The sequence below is a fragment of the Apodemus sylvaticus genome, chromosome 4, assembly GCF_947179515.1.
Source record: "Apodemus sylvaticus chromosome 4, mApoSyl1.1, whole genome shotgun sequence".
Taxonomy (NCBI): domain Eukaryota; kingdom Metazoa; phylum Chordata; class Mammalia; order Rodentia; family Muridae; genus Apodemus; species Apodemus sylvaticus.
Window position 1 is genome coordinate 79221486 of NC_067475.1, and position 12796 is coordinate 79234281.

The 12796-nt window shown below is 53.4% G+C and overlaps 2 protein-coding genes and 1 pseudogene across 3 annotated transcripts; 1 reads left to right on the plus strand and 2 right to left on the minus strand.

Moving 5' to 3' along the window:
• Positions 1-89: 89 nt before the first annotated feature.
• On the plus strand, positions 90-6004 carry Tmem79 (transmembrane protein 79). Its single transcript, XM_052180147.1, has 3 exons — positions 90-3171; positions 3369-3582; positions 5134-6004. Exons 1-3 carry the CDS (start codon positions 2421-2423, stop codon positions 5345-5347), a joined length of 1179 nt encoding a protein of 392 aa, XP_052036107.1. The 5' UTR covers positions 90-2420; the 3' UTR covers positions 5348-6004.
• A 407-nt stretch (positions 6005-6411) lies between these two features.
• On the minus strand, positions 6412-9722 carry Glmp (glycosylated lysosomal membrane protein). Of its 2 annotated transcripts, XM_052180145.1 has the most exons (6): positions 9552-9719; positions 8843-9097; positions 8464-8661; positions 8144-8362; positions 6989-7245; positions 6412-6894 (listed from the first exon to the last, which is right to left on the minus strand). In XM_052180145.1, exons 1-6 carry the CDS (start codon positions 9669-9671, stop codon positions 6729-6731), a joined length of 1215 nt encoding a protein of 404 aa, XP_052036105.1. In that variant the 5' UTR covers positions 9672-9719; the 3' UTR covers positions 6412-6728. The 2 variants fall into 2 exon arrangements, with proteins under 2 accessions (XP_052036105.1, XP_052036106.1); XM_052180146.1 differs by lacking the exon at positions 6989-7245 and having other exon boundaries at positions 9552-9722.
• Positions 9723-11490: 1768 nt separating this feature from the next.
• Positions 11491-12350, minus strand: LOC127682300 (DNA-directed RNA polymerase II subunit RPB3-like; annotated as a pseudogene).
• Positions 12351-12796: the final 446 nt, after the last annotated feature.

The following is a 12796-nucleotide window of genomic DNA, read 5'->3' on the forward strand; positions in this document are numbered from 1 at the left end:
CCTGAGATGGCTCCTCCTCCACCCATCAAATCTCGCGATAGCTGCCGCCGAGCCGCGGACCAGCGACCCACCCACCAAGTCTCGCGAAAAATTGTCCTCTCTCCGGGAAGTTACCGGAACCGCGCAGGGTGGCCCGGCTTCTGCTGGGCTTGGGTCCTTGCGGAAAGCTCTATTGTCAAAGATGTAGAGACGCCGGGCTTTGTGGCGCAGGCTTGTCCTCCTGGCTCTTCAGAAGCCGCGCAGCCTGCAGCGAGTTCCCAGCCCGGCCACTTGACAGAGACCCTGTCTCAAGCAGTGCGTTTAAAAAAGCGCGCTGGCGAGGTGACTCAGCGGATGAAGGCGCTTGCCGCCACCTGAGCTCGACCCCCGGATCCCACACGGTGTGAGGTGAAACGACTCCTGCAAGTTGTCCTGAACTGCACACGCGAGCTCCGTGGCACGCTCGCTGCCCCGGAAATAAAGTGAATTTTTAAAAAGACTAGTTTCCAGGGGAGAAGAAAAGAGACCGCAGAGTGCAAAGCCCTACGTGGGACAGCTAGGGGCTGGGGAGGTGACTACCCACGTGGCAGCTCACAGCCACGTGTGACTCCAGCTCCAGGGGATCCGAACCCCTCATACAGACGTGCATAATAATAAAATGAGTGGGCCGGCTATCATCGAGTCAGAAACCGTTGGGAGAGGGGCAGCGAAAAGATCTTAGATCCGGAGGTAGTGGAGATCTACATCGAAACAGTACTTGGCAGACACAGTGCTGTCACACACAGGATGTGACCTGTGATGCCATGCACGAGGTCATGTCAGCAGCCAAAATCCCAGCGCGCATCGGGGAGGCTCATAAAGGCTCCCAACCCCTGGCTGACCCTGCAAGCTGGTGGCTGCTGGGGCAGAGGCAGTTTTTGCTTGTTGTTTTTTAAAGGAATTCCTCTCCAGATGACGCAACATTTGTTTGTGGGTGCATGTGTTCTACAACATGCATGTGGACAGAGAACTTGGGAGAGTCAGTTTTCTTCTGAAGTGTGGTTCTCTGAGGGATCAGACTCAGTCAGGCTTGATGAGCCGTCTTGTCTGTCAGCCCTAGTGCTGCTTTCTTAACCCATAAACCTAAGTAAGTTAGAGGGATCTTTGGGGTCCTGTGTGTTTGTGTGTTTGTTTGTTTGTTTGTTTGTTTGAGACAGAGTCTTTCTACATAACTCTGGCTACTGAACCAGCCTGGTTTCAGACTCACAGAGATCTGCTTGCCTCTGCCCCATGTGCTGGGATTAAAGGCTTGTACCACCACAGAAACAGTGCATTATTAATAATAAGTACTCAATAAACATTTACTGGATGAACAAACGGGCAGTGTTATCTTTTCCCCGATTTACTCTAAGCACCCTCTGATGCACAAAGCCACTTTTATACCCTGATGCTTCCCTGAGCTGGGAGCTCTTACACATCTCAGGATACCTCGAGTCCACACCTCTGTGCCCAGCTGCACCCTTGCTTTCAAAAGGGATGACGTCCTCCGGTAGAGCCCTTGCAGTAGGCAGAGTCTGTAGGGCAGGGCCTGCGCCTTTAATCCGGGCCCCACCTGCTCTGGTCAGACAGGTTTGGAGACACAGGCAAGGGAGGCAGCCTGGGAAATACTTGCAGAGCCAGCCAGGAGCTGAGCAGTTCCTTTCCGGGAGATCCTCCGCCTCTCTGCAGATGTAAAGTAAGAGGGTATCACGGGTCCAAAGGGCAGGGGTAGGAGGGGCCCTAGAGGTGAATGAAGAGATCCCTGTCCAGAAGCAGTGAGCTGGAGGGTGGCAGGAGAGGAAGACTTGGGACCAGCCACACTAGAGCCTGACTCTGAGTGGAGCCCAGCCCGGCTGAATCGGGTGAGACTGGCAAGGGGAGAGGTTGGGAAATGACTGTGCTCTTGGAATAGGGACTAAGGAACTGAGGATCTGGCAACTGGCGTCGTTGCCAGGAGTTCCAGGAGGATCTACAGGGCAAAGGGCAGGTGGAAGGAAGGACGGAGGGCCAGTTTCTCTTTCTATAGGATGATCCTTGGTTGTAAAGAAACTCAGCCCAGTCCTAGACACCTCAGCCTCCCGTTCCAAAGGTAGGGTGGCCACGAACCCAGGAGTTTTGGTGGAGAGGGTAGAAAGCAGGTGTGGGTAGAGACAGGCCACAGCTGCCTCTGCTTGTGTCCCCTGACCCACCCTTGTCCTGCCGGACGGCATTTATTTTGAAAGCGATCCGATCCACCATTTCACTCCTCTTCTGCCCGCCTCTCTGTTTCAACACCTTCTCCCCACAGTCCCATGAGGCCGGCTGCTCTGGGAAGTTCTAGGTCTGAGAAACTGTCTGGGGCCAGAAGACGAGGTGTTCAAACTTCTCCCACTCCCTATGGGATGACACTGCCTTGTGGTAGACCTCAGCTCTGAAGCCTCACAATGACAGAACCGGAGACACTGGCCCTGCTGGACCTGAAGGAAACCGAGACTCCAGACAAGAGCCCACTGCAGGCGTTAGGACAGCAGCCAGAGGAAGAAGGTGGGACTGAGTCCCCTGGAGCTGAGTCCCTCAGAGTGGCGTCTTCAGTAGGGTCTCCCATGGTGAGAGAGGGGCCTGAGGATGTTCCAGACAGCACAATAAGTGAGGCTGCCACTTTACCCTGGGGAACTGACCCCCATCTCAGCGCCGCACTTCCGGATCCCCCGGGCTGGCGAGATATCGAACCAGAGCCCCTAGAGGCTGAGGCACCTGCTAAGTCGGAGGAACCCCTCAAAGAGGATGCCAGCCTGCTCCCCGAGAAGACAGTTAGGGCCTTCGTGCCCATTGACCTACAGTGCATCGAGCGGAAGCCGCAGGAGGAGCGCATCGTACATCATCGGGAGGCTGCACCAGGCGAGCTCAGGAATTTCCTGCCGCCCCGACTCTGCCACCCGGAGCCCCCGGAGCGCAAGTGGGCCGAGGCCGTCGTGAGACCCCCTGGCCGGTCCTGCGGGGGTTGTGGAAGCTGCGGAGGCCGTGAGGCCCTGAGAGCTGTGGCCTCGGTGGTGGCTGCCCTCATCTTCTTCCCCTGCCTGCTGTACGGAGCGTACGCCTTCCTGCCTTTCGACGCTCCGAGGCTGCCCACCATGAGCTCCCGCTTGGTCTACACCCTCCGCTGTGGGGTCTTTGCCACCTTCCCCATCGTGCTCGGTGAGTCCGGGCCGTGGAGAAGGGCGACCTGGGAAGTGGGCTTGGGGGTTTGGGTTGGGGGTTTCTCGCTACCTGGAACCACCCAGGACATCCCGAACCTGCCACTCTCTGTCCCCTCTCCTCCGGGAGCTCTTGTGTGCACTCTGTGTCCCAGCCCTCCTGCCTTTCCTGACCCCCAGGCCTCCCTCTCTTGCCAGGGCTCCTTGTGTACGGGCTGAGCCTATTGTGCTTTTCGGCCCTGCGGCCCTTCGGCGAGCCGAGGCGGGAAGTGGAGATCCACCGGCAGTACGTGGCCCAGTCCGTCCAGCTCTTCATTCTCTACTTCTTCAACCTGGCTGTGCTGTCCACCTATCTGCCCCAGGACACACTCAAGCTGCTTCCCCTGCTCACCGGTCTGTTTGCCATATCTCGGTGAGTGGAGGCTGGGGTGGGACGGCATGAGGGAGTCACGATCCTAGATCCTCCAGGAGGCTGAAGGTCTGCAGACCTGAGGTCGGGGATGGGAGTCGGGTGCGGTGTTTCTGGATGTGTGCCGTGCAGTGTTGAGCCTGCTGTCTGTTGAGCTCTGCTGAGAGCTGGCGCTCAGCTCCTCCCGCTCAGCTCCTCCCTCCCTTTTAGAAGTGGTCTCAGAGCCTTGCCAGTGGGGAGCTTTTGACTTAGGTATTTTAGTACAGTGTTGACTCCATTGCCTTGTGCAGCTAAGTACAGCCCTGCATACTCTAACCTCGTTTGTCATTTAGTGTGTCCACTGAAGCTACTCCAGGCTAACTCTCCATCAAAATAGCTTTAAGAATTAGCCTTTAGCTGAACACAAAATGTGGAGCATCTTCTGTTTTACTTTGTTTGAGATAGTCACCATCTCATATAGCCTGGACACAAACTCTTGGCAATCCTCCTGCCTCAGCCTCTCAAGTGCTGGGATCCCCACTACACCCCTTTCCAGTTTAAGAATCCTAATGGCTAGGAAGTTCTTCCTTAGTGCTAGAAACTGCCCTAAAGCTGGTGGAGTGCCTTGCTCAGGCCTGTGATCCCAGCATTTGGGAAGCTGAGGCAGGGAGGCTGCCAAGAGTTCATGTCAGCCTGTGCTGCAGTGAGCCCCAGGCCAGCCAGCACTACACAACCATGACCTTGTCTCAAAAGAAGAAACAAGTGTAGACACGCATTACACCGACCAGTTCCTGCACTTAAACAGCGCCCTCTAGTGGTTGAATGGCTCTGATCCCTTTGCTGTCTGGGTGGCAACCTGCTAGTCAGTGAGCAGAGCCTTGGTTTAGAGCACCGACCTCTTCACCCAGAGGCCAGTTCATCCGCCTGGAGGTCTTTTCCCTTTGATTTGGAGTCATCAGTGGATTTTATTTTATTTCATTGAGGCAGGATCTCAATATGTAACCCACACCGGCCTGAAAATATGTAAATCAGGCTGAATATTGAAATTGAGTTTTTGTTTTTATTTTTGTGGCTATACCGGAATGCACCGTGTAGACCAGGCCGGTCTCACTCACAGATTTGCCTGCCTTTCACTCCTGAGTGCTAGGATTGAAAGTTTGCACCACCACACCCAGCAGGTTCTTGGTTTCTTTATCTGCAAAGGGTAAATATAGAACACACTGGGGCTACAGATGAGAGTGGGGCCTGGTGTGCGGGCCTGGTGTGCGGGCCTGGTGTGCGGCCTGTGGTCCCAGGTAGTACTGTGCTCAGGCAGGAGAACCGGCACACAGTGAGGCCATACAGGGCGACATAATGAGATCCTGACTCTAATACTAACCAAAGAGCAACAAGCAAACAATTGGGAGCAAGGGGAGACACGGGGTTAGGTAAGTTGCTCAGTTACTAGAGCCCATCCACGCCTAGCATAGACAGCACGAGCGGTCTGAAGTAGTATCGGCCCTGGCGACCCCTCCCCTCTGGTCTCCCACCGTCCACTCTTGACAAATCGGCTGGGCCCTCATTCTGTTTCCACAGGCTGATTTACTGGTTGACCTTTGCTGTGGGCCGCTCCTTCCGAGGCTTTGGCTACGGCCTGACTTTCCTGCCACTCTTGGCCATGCTGATGTGGAACCTCTATTACATGTTCGTGGTGGAGCCAGAGCGCATGCTCACTGCCTCCGAGAGCCGCTTGGACTACCCTGACCATGTCCGGTCTGTTTCCGACTACAGGCCCCGCTCGTGGGGCTGAGCTAGCTGCGCAGCAGTCACATGCCTGGCTTTTGCCGGGGCAATGGACCTTTGATGCGAGGAACCTTGCTACTTCCCCATTGGGGTCCCGTACCCCTGTTTCTCCTAGATGCTGCTCTACCCCAGAGCCCGTGGGCCGGAGGGAGAGACTGGAGAAGCACACTTCCTTCTTGGGCAGCTTCCCACCGTAGCCCAGGAGCGACAGCTGCATGGTTCTCTCCCTCCCTAGCTTCCGGTGGGTGAGTCAGGGGCGCAGAGCCACAGCCCAACCCGAACCGCCTGTGCCAGCGGTCTAGGTGAGAGTCTAGGAGAAGGAAAACCTGCCAACGCCCAGGGGGGGAAGCTGATGTCTTACCAGGAGTTGGGGAAAACCTTTCTGGGGGCCTGGGTTCAGGACCCGCTACCACTGGCCTCAGGACTCTTTGGCCTCAGCCAGGACTGTTCTATATAGCTGTTGTCTTCCCGCTCCCTTTACATGGGTCCCTGTAACCTTCTATTTTTCAAACTTCCGAGAAGTCCCCCTGTCAGGGGGAAGGGCATAGAGATAAAACCTACAACAGAACCAACCGTGTATGAACTCCATGGGGGTGAGGAAGGCAGAGGGCTGCCAGCCCAGCGTATTTCAGAGAACATGTAATAAATCACTGCCAGACTCCTGCGAGCGGCTCTTCTTTCTCCCCCACCCCCAGGTACAAGTCAACTCCTAGCATCAAGGGGTGCAGGGTGGCTGACAGGAGCCTGGGGGCGGGGAGGCCACGCGGACTGGGGAGAAAACGGGCCCTCAAAGAGAAACTAACTAACCTCCTTCCAAACCTCTCTCTCCGTCTTCCCATTTGTTGAAACCGGTCCAGACAAGCCCAACAGCACTCACACAGTAAGAGATCTAGGCTAGAGAGAGATGGCTCAGCCAGTACGAGCACTCGCTGCTCTTGCGAAGGACTCTGGTTCAATTCCCGGTACCCACGTGGTTTCCAGTTCCATGGGATCTGGCGCCCCCTCCTGACCTCTGCAGGCACCTCTTCAACCCCACACTACACATCCATACCAACAAATGACTCCCAAGTATATAACAAAATACATTCATCTAATTTAAAAATAAGAGAGGCTGGAATCTTGTGTGACAGGAAAGGTCTATTCCAGGCCCCTTAGGGCGGCCAACAGTCACTCTTGTAGGCCTTCAAGTTTCATCCACAGGAAGCGGGAGGGCGTGTGGGGACCAGTGATCGAAGCCCTCTCCGTGGGTTTGCAAGGACGACTTCCTGGGAGTCCCCCAGTAGGTTGAGGGCGGCTTCTGAGGTTCTGCAGACTGACCCTCCTCCCTCCGACAGTCTGAGGCACAGCAAGGCAGATGTGGTTCTGTCCTTCCCTCTGGAGAGTGGGTTTCAATTTATGGACTGGTACTCGGAATGCTGCTTGTGGCGCAGTAGCAGAAATAGGCCTCCCCCCAGGAACATGAGTCCTGGAGCTCCCAGGGCCACTGCCATGATCCCGAGGACTAGTGGAGAGAAAGCATCCACGGGAGGGAAGCCCACGCCCAGAAGCATTGACCTAGAGATGGTTTAAAAAGAAAGGTAAGCGAGCTTAGGAGGGCAGGCGGAGCGGCTCAGCCTTCCTCCGCTTTGACCAAAGCCTCGGTTCTTACCAGCTAAGGTAGTATTGGTCCCAGTAGCCAGGGCCTGTGGGAGCCCCAAAGGTCAGATTGAAGGCACAGAAGTTGTTCTGGGACCCAAAGAAGGCTTGAACGATTGGAGAATGAGGGAGAGAATATGCCGCGGTGTGACAAAGAGGGGAAGCCTGGCAGGGGAGGGCAGACTCTCGGGCCCGCTCCTCCGCAGAGAAAGCCACTGGTCGCCACTGCATGAAGCCAGACGGTGAAGAGCCCCACAGCAAATGGTTCAGCTGGAGAGACAAGCAAAGGAGGCAGGGTGAGGTGGACCAGCCTCTCCAGAGAGGAACTGAAATGAACAGAGCTGCAGCCACTCAGGGCTCGCTCCCTCTGGGCCCCAGGTTAAGGAGAATCCCAGCTGAAGATCTCTGAAGCACTGGTTTTGTCTGCTTCCTTGGACAGCAGAGATGGCAGGTAATAGACTAGAGCAACCCTACACTAAAAGGAGAAAGTGTTGTTAAATAAGAAACCGGGACCTCAAGCGTCGGCACATGGCCTTAATCCCAGCTCTCAGGAGGCAGAAGCAGATGAACCTTTCTGAGTTCAAGGACAGCCTGGTCTACATAGCAAGAGTTCTAGGTGAGCCAGCCAGGGATACATAGGGAGAGCCTGTCTCAGCAAACAACAAAACATGGTGTGGTGGGGCAGCTTTAGAGATGTCTCAGTGCTGAGAACTTGCTGTGCTTGCAGACAACCCAAATTCAGCTCCCAGCACCCATGTCAGGAGGCTTACAACCATTTGTAATTCCAGATCCAGGGTATCTGACACCCTCTTCTTGCCTCCATAGGAACCTATGTGCACATGCACCCACATATACACACATAAAAAACAAATCTTTTGGGGCTGGAGAGATGGCTCAGCAATTATGAGCACTGGCTGTGCTTCCAGAGGACCTGGGTTCAATTCCCAGCACCCACATGGTAACTCACAACCAACTGTAGTTCTACTTCTAGGGCATCTGGCACCTTCACAGACGTACATGCACATCAAATAAAAATAAATAAATCCTTCAAAAACCCAAACGAACACAAGTCTTTTTTAAAAATAATTAGTGGTTGGTGGATTTTCTGGGCTGCTAGCGGGATCCCACTTTACATCCCCACCCATCTACCTCGCACCGGAGACCTGACCTGGAAGACGGCTGGTGCGTACTCATCATCGATGGAGCTCCGTTCGTTCATCGAGGGGCAGTCAGGGTCCTGTCGCAAGGTGGCCACCTCTAGACCAAACAGGGAGTGGTTTCCCCGAGGAGCCGCTCCAACCAGGGTCACTTCTAACTGGCAGACATCTGCTGTGTGCAGGAGGCGAGGGGGCTGAGCGGGCCGTCCAGATCTAGAAAAGGCCTGGACCTAGGAAGGAGAAGGAAGCTATGTGGGGAGGATGGAGCTCGTGGGATAGATACTCCCATCCTCATCAATTCCAATTTCCAGTTCCTTCCCCATATCCGCACCTTGAAGGTCAGGCTGCCATTGGCGAATGCTCCTGTAGGGTCATCTACAGGGTGGCCTTGAAAAATGGTGCTCAGGGTGGCAAGATCCAACGACTTGGTGATATTGTTCCAGGAGAACTTGGCCAAAGAGTAGGGAGGGTATGGTTTTCCTGGGGGCTGTGCCCCCTCTGACGCCTTGGTGCTGTCAAACTCCAGCAGCTGGGGACAGGGTAGAGTGGAAGAGGCTTGCCTCCTTCTGCCTTTCTCTTGAATATTCCTCCCAGTCACCCCACTCAAAACTGCATTCACGTAACCCACCCTGTGCTAGACCCTTCCCTCGCCCGTGGGGTAGGACGGACTCCCTTCTTGTGCTCCTCTCTGAGCTCCTTCAGACCCTCACCCTGGTGAAGACAAGAGCGGAGGAAAACTGGATGCTGTTCTTGGGGAGCACCATCAGGGCCCCGGCAGGATTGGGGGACAGCAGGAGACTCCAGTTGACGCTCAGGACGCTCTGAGTGGTGTTGGTGGCCACCAGCACCACAGCTGGAGGCCCCAGGCTGCTCCACACGTAGTGCAGGGTGGAGTTGCTGCCCACTGCCCGGATATGGAGCAGATTCTGGGGATTTGGCCAGCCGGAAATGACCTCCATAAATACCTGGAACATGGGGTAGTGGGACGGAAGGAGCGAGATCAGGTGCGCTCACAGGCCAAGCAGCAGCTTGGCGACGCCAGACCCAGGCCAGAGGGCAGTGTAGACAGACATTGTGGGGAACTTGGAATCAGGGGCAGATGTAGGGTTGAGAAGATAGGATGGATCCAGGATTACTCAGAGGGCTCAGGGCTAACAAGGCTTTTTAAGTCCCCAAACTTGCCTGTTCTTGGGCTTCAATGTCTGAGCCACACAGTTCAGACATGGTCAGAAAGCAGAAAACAGCCATGCTGGGCCCCCTCCACAATCGCCCCAATCACTCACGGCTCCACATTGGGCTGTCTGGGTTGTCACCTCTCCCTTGCATCCACCTTCCACCCCTCTGTTGTCCCAGATTCTGGTCATCCTAGACAGGTAGGGTTTCCGGAAACATCTATTGCTTCAGTTCCAGAGCCCTTACCTGGCGAGTCTCCTCTCCCTGCAGGCCGAATGGCGCTGTCCACACGAGCAGACTCAGAAGGATCCATGAGGTTGGGGCACAGGGGACCCAGCCCCAGGGAGGACCCCAACAGCGGGACATACAGCCACAGCTAGTTAAACTCGGCGGAAGAGTCTCAGAATCACATGACTCCCTTCCTGCTGATCCCTTTAGAGGGCGGGCCACCAAAGTTCTTAAAGGGACCGCTTCCATTAACCCAGCTCTCAGCACAATTGGAATGGCATCAGCAAAGCTCAAGGTGGATAAGTATTTTATCTATCATTACAGGTTGGTCTGCCAGGCATTCTAGACTGGCTGTGCAAGCATACTCCTGCCTCTCCTCAGACACCCTGCCAGTCCCACCCACTCGAGAAAACCAAATCCAAAAAACCAAAAAACCAAAAAACCAAAAAACCAAAAAAAAAAAAAAAAAAAAAAAAAAAAAAAATCCAAGAGGGCTGGAGAGATGACTCCACAGTTAAGTGGTTAAGAGCACTGACTCTTCCTGAGGTCCTGAGTTCAATTCCCAGCAACCACATGGTGGCTCACAACCATCAGTAATGAGATTCAATGCCCTCTTCTGGAGTGTCTGAAGATAGCTAGTGTACTCATATATATAAAATACATAAAATCTTAAACACACACACACACACCAGTCAACTTCTTTTTTTCTTTTCTTTTTTTTTTCTTTTTTTTGGGGGGGTGGGGGTGGGGGTTTGAGCCAGGGTTTCTCAGTGTAGCCCTGGCTGTCCTGGAACTCACTCTGAAGACCAGGATGGCCTCGAACTCAGAAATCCACTTGCCTCTGCCTCCCAAGTGCTGGGATTAAAGGCGTGCACCACCACCGCCCAGCTACCAGTCAACTTCTCAAAACAAAACAAAACAAAACAAAAAATCAGTGCTCAGGCATGGTGATCTCAGAAAACAGGAATGGAGGCTTACTTCTGCAATATCAGTTTTTGAAAGGGAGGAAATAGGAACACCATGAGTTTGAGACTGACCTGGATTACAGATCCAACTCCAGCTAGAAGGAAAAACTGCCTTTAAAAAAATAAAACCCCAAAGGGCTAGAGATGTAGCTCAGCTGGTGGGGAGCGTGCTTAGCATACATGACATCTGGAGTTCAGTCTTCAGCACGGCACCATATAACACCAGGTATGGGGCCAAGTCACCCTGATCCTAGCCAGGATGGGAGCAGGGGGGTCAGAAAGTCAAGGTCTGGCCGGGTGGACAGCCAGGGCTATACAGAGAAACCCTATCTGGAAAAAACCAAATCCAAAAAAAAAAAAAAAAAATCAAGGTCTGGGAATGTGAGAGGCTGAGCAGCAGGTAAATGCACTTCACAAGCAGGTCTGCTGACCTGAACTCAGCCCCAAGGACCCACATGCCCACATGGTGAAGAAAGAACACGTGTGCCCACCCCCGCCACACACATACAACCATACAAAATGAGAACACCCCAAGGGGTTCTTTTTGATGATGTAGCATTTATTGGATTACCAAGTAGGCAGGCAGGGTCTCATTATGTAACCCTAGCTGTCCTGGAACTTTTTTTTAAAAAAGATTTTTACATATATGATGAGTACACTGTAGCTGTCTTCAGACACACCTGAAAAGGGTGTCAAATCTCATTTCAGATAGTGTGAGCCATTATGTGGTTGCTGGGATTTGAACTCTGGACCTCTGGAAGAGCAGTCAGTGCTATTACCCACTGAGCCATCTCATCAGCCACCCCCCCCCCTTTTTCCTGTTATGTTCTTTATTGCCAAAAATAAAAACTTTTAAAAAGGCAATTACTGTTGACCAATAAATATTCCTTTTCTGTGCTGGTGTGTGCTTCCCCCCAGGCTGCCCGAAAACCACTAGAGCAGGGCCAGGGACGGTAAACGCCTAATAAAAACCGCCTTGTCTAACACCAGTGGAACTCCTGGCAACCTCTCTGATGACCTTCCAGGAGGCAGAGTGAGCAAGTGCAGACCACAGCCCGGAAGCCAGAAGGGCTCCCAAGGCCTGAAATCCAGGCACCTTGAAGCTAGTCTTTTGCAGCAGGCAAGCTCTGGCTACTTTATGGGGAGCCACAGGACTCGTTCACCGTTGCCATGGTGGTCACAGGGAGCCTGCAACTCATCCTCATCTAGCTAGGAATACTCACTCTTCGGCCCTTCCTCAGGCCTGGAATACACTTGGGTTACTGAGTGCGTTGTCCGGATCATTTCAAGAGCTACTCCTGCAGTGGGGTTCCACTTGGCAGGTTCCTTGCCAAAGCCCTTCTTGGCCCAGGCTCAAAGTCTCAGCTCCTGCCCCTTCCTCAGCTTGACAGTCAGGATATCCTGCTCCAAGTGGTCATTAGGGTTGTTATCCCGGTTCCAGGAAGTCACAGGTTAACCCAGGGGGTTGTCAGAGATCTCGGGAGGTGGCACGTCTGATCTTCATTGCACCTCACATGAGAGTGAACTCCACAGGACACTCAGGGCAGAGCTCTTCACATGCGCTGTCCCAGGAATACTGCAGCTTGTCCACAATGTCATCACTAGTGAGGGGTTAAACCAAGCCTGTGTGCCATGAATTCATCATGAAGGACTGAGCAGCTGGCATCAATCTGAACCCAGTGGATGGCTATTATGGGCACCACTGCAAATGAAGACCCTTCAAATGGAATTGGCTACCGCTAGGTCCGTGTTCTCTCGGTGAGTTCCGTGATCTGCACAGTTGGCTGGTTAGTGTGCTGTAGTGTGGCCTCCAGCCCCTGGAACTCTTTATACATACCAGACTGGCCTTGAACTACCAAAGATCCACCTGCCTGCCTCTACGTCCTGTGGGCTGGAATTACAGGCATGAGTACCACAACCAGCCAGTTTTTCCTAAAAATCTTAATTCTTACCTTAAGGTGTCTTGTTTGCATGTATGTCTGTGCCTGGTGCCCTCAGGGACAAGAAGAGGATTTCAGATCCTCTGAGGCTGAAGTTACAGACGGCTGTGAGCTACTGTGTAGATGATGGTAATCAAACCTTGGGTCCTCTGGAAGAACTCTTAATTACTGAACATTTCTCCAGCTCCAAGTTAAATTTGTTAGACTAATACACAGTACAGCTTTGAACCAGGTGTCCTGGCATAAGCCTTTAATCCTAGCTAACCAGGGTCACATAGAAGACCTTTTTTTTTAAAAAAAAAAAAATCAGGATTACTTACATGAGATTGTTAAGGAAGTGCTTTGACAGAGCTTATAC

Excerpts from the sequence above, each read along its gene's own strand:
- Glmp (XM_052180145.1), bottom strand. The coding sequence starts at position 9,671 with ATGTCCCGCTGTTGGGGTCCTCCCTGGGGCTGGGTCCCCTGTGCCCCA. Across the intron at positions 8,363-8,463 it reads ATGGCAGCCTGACCTTCAAG|GTCCAGGCCTTTTCTAGATC; the intron begins GTGCGGATATGG and ends TCTCCTTCCTAG. Across the intron at positions 7,246-8,143 it reads ACGCACCAGCCGTCTTCCAG|CTGAACCATTTGCTGTGGGG; the intron begins GTCAGGTCTCCG and ends TTGTCTCTCCAG.
- Tmem79 (XM_052180147.1), top strand. The coding sequence starts at position 2,421 with ATGACAGAACCGGAGACACTGGCCCTGCTGGACCTGAAGGAAACCGAG. Across the intron at positions 3,172-3,368 it reads CACCTTCCCCATCGTGCTCG|GGCTCCTTGTGTACGGGCTG; the intron begins GTGAGTCCGGGC and ends CTCTCTTGCCAG. Across the intron at positions 3,583-5,133 it reads GGTCTGTTTGCCATATCTCG|GCTGATTTACTGGTTGACCT; the intron begins GTGAGTGGAGGC and ends CTGTTTCCACAG.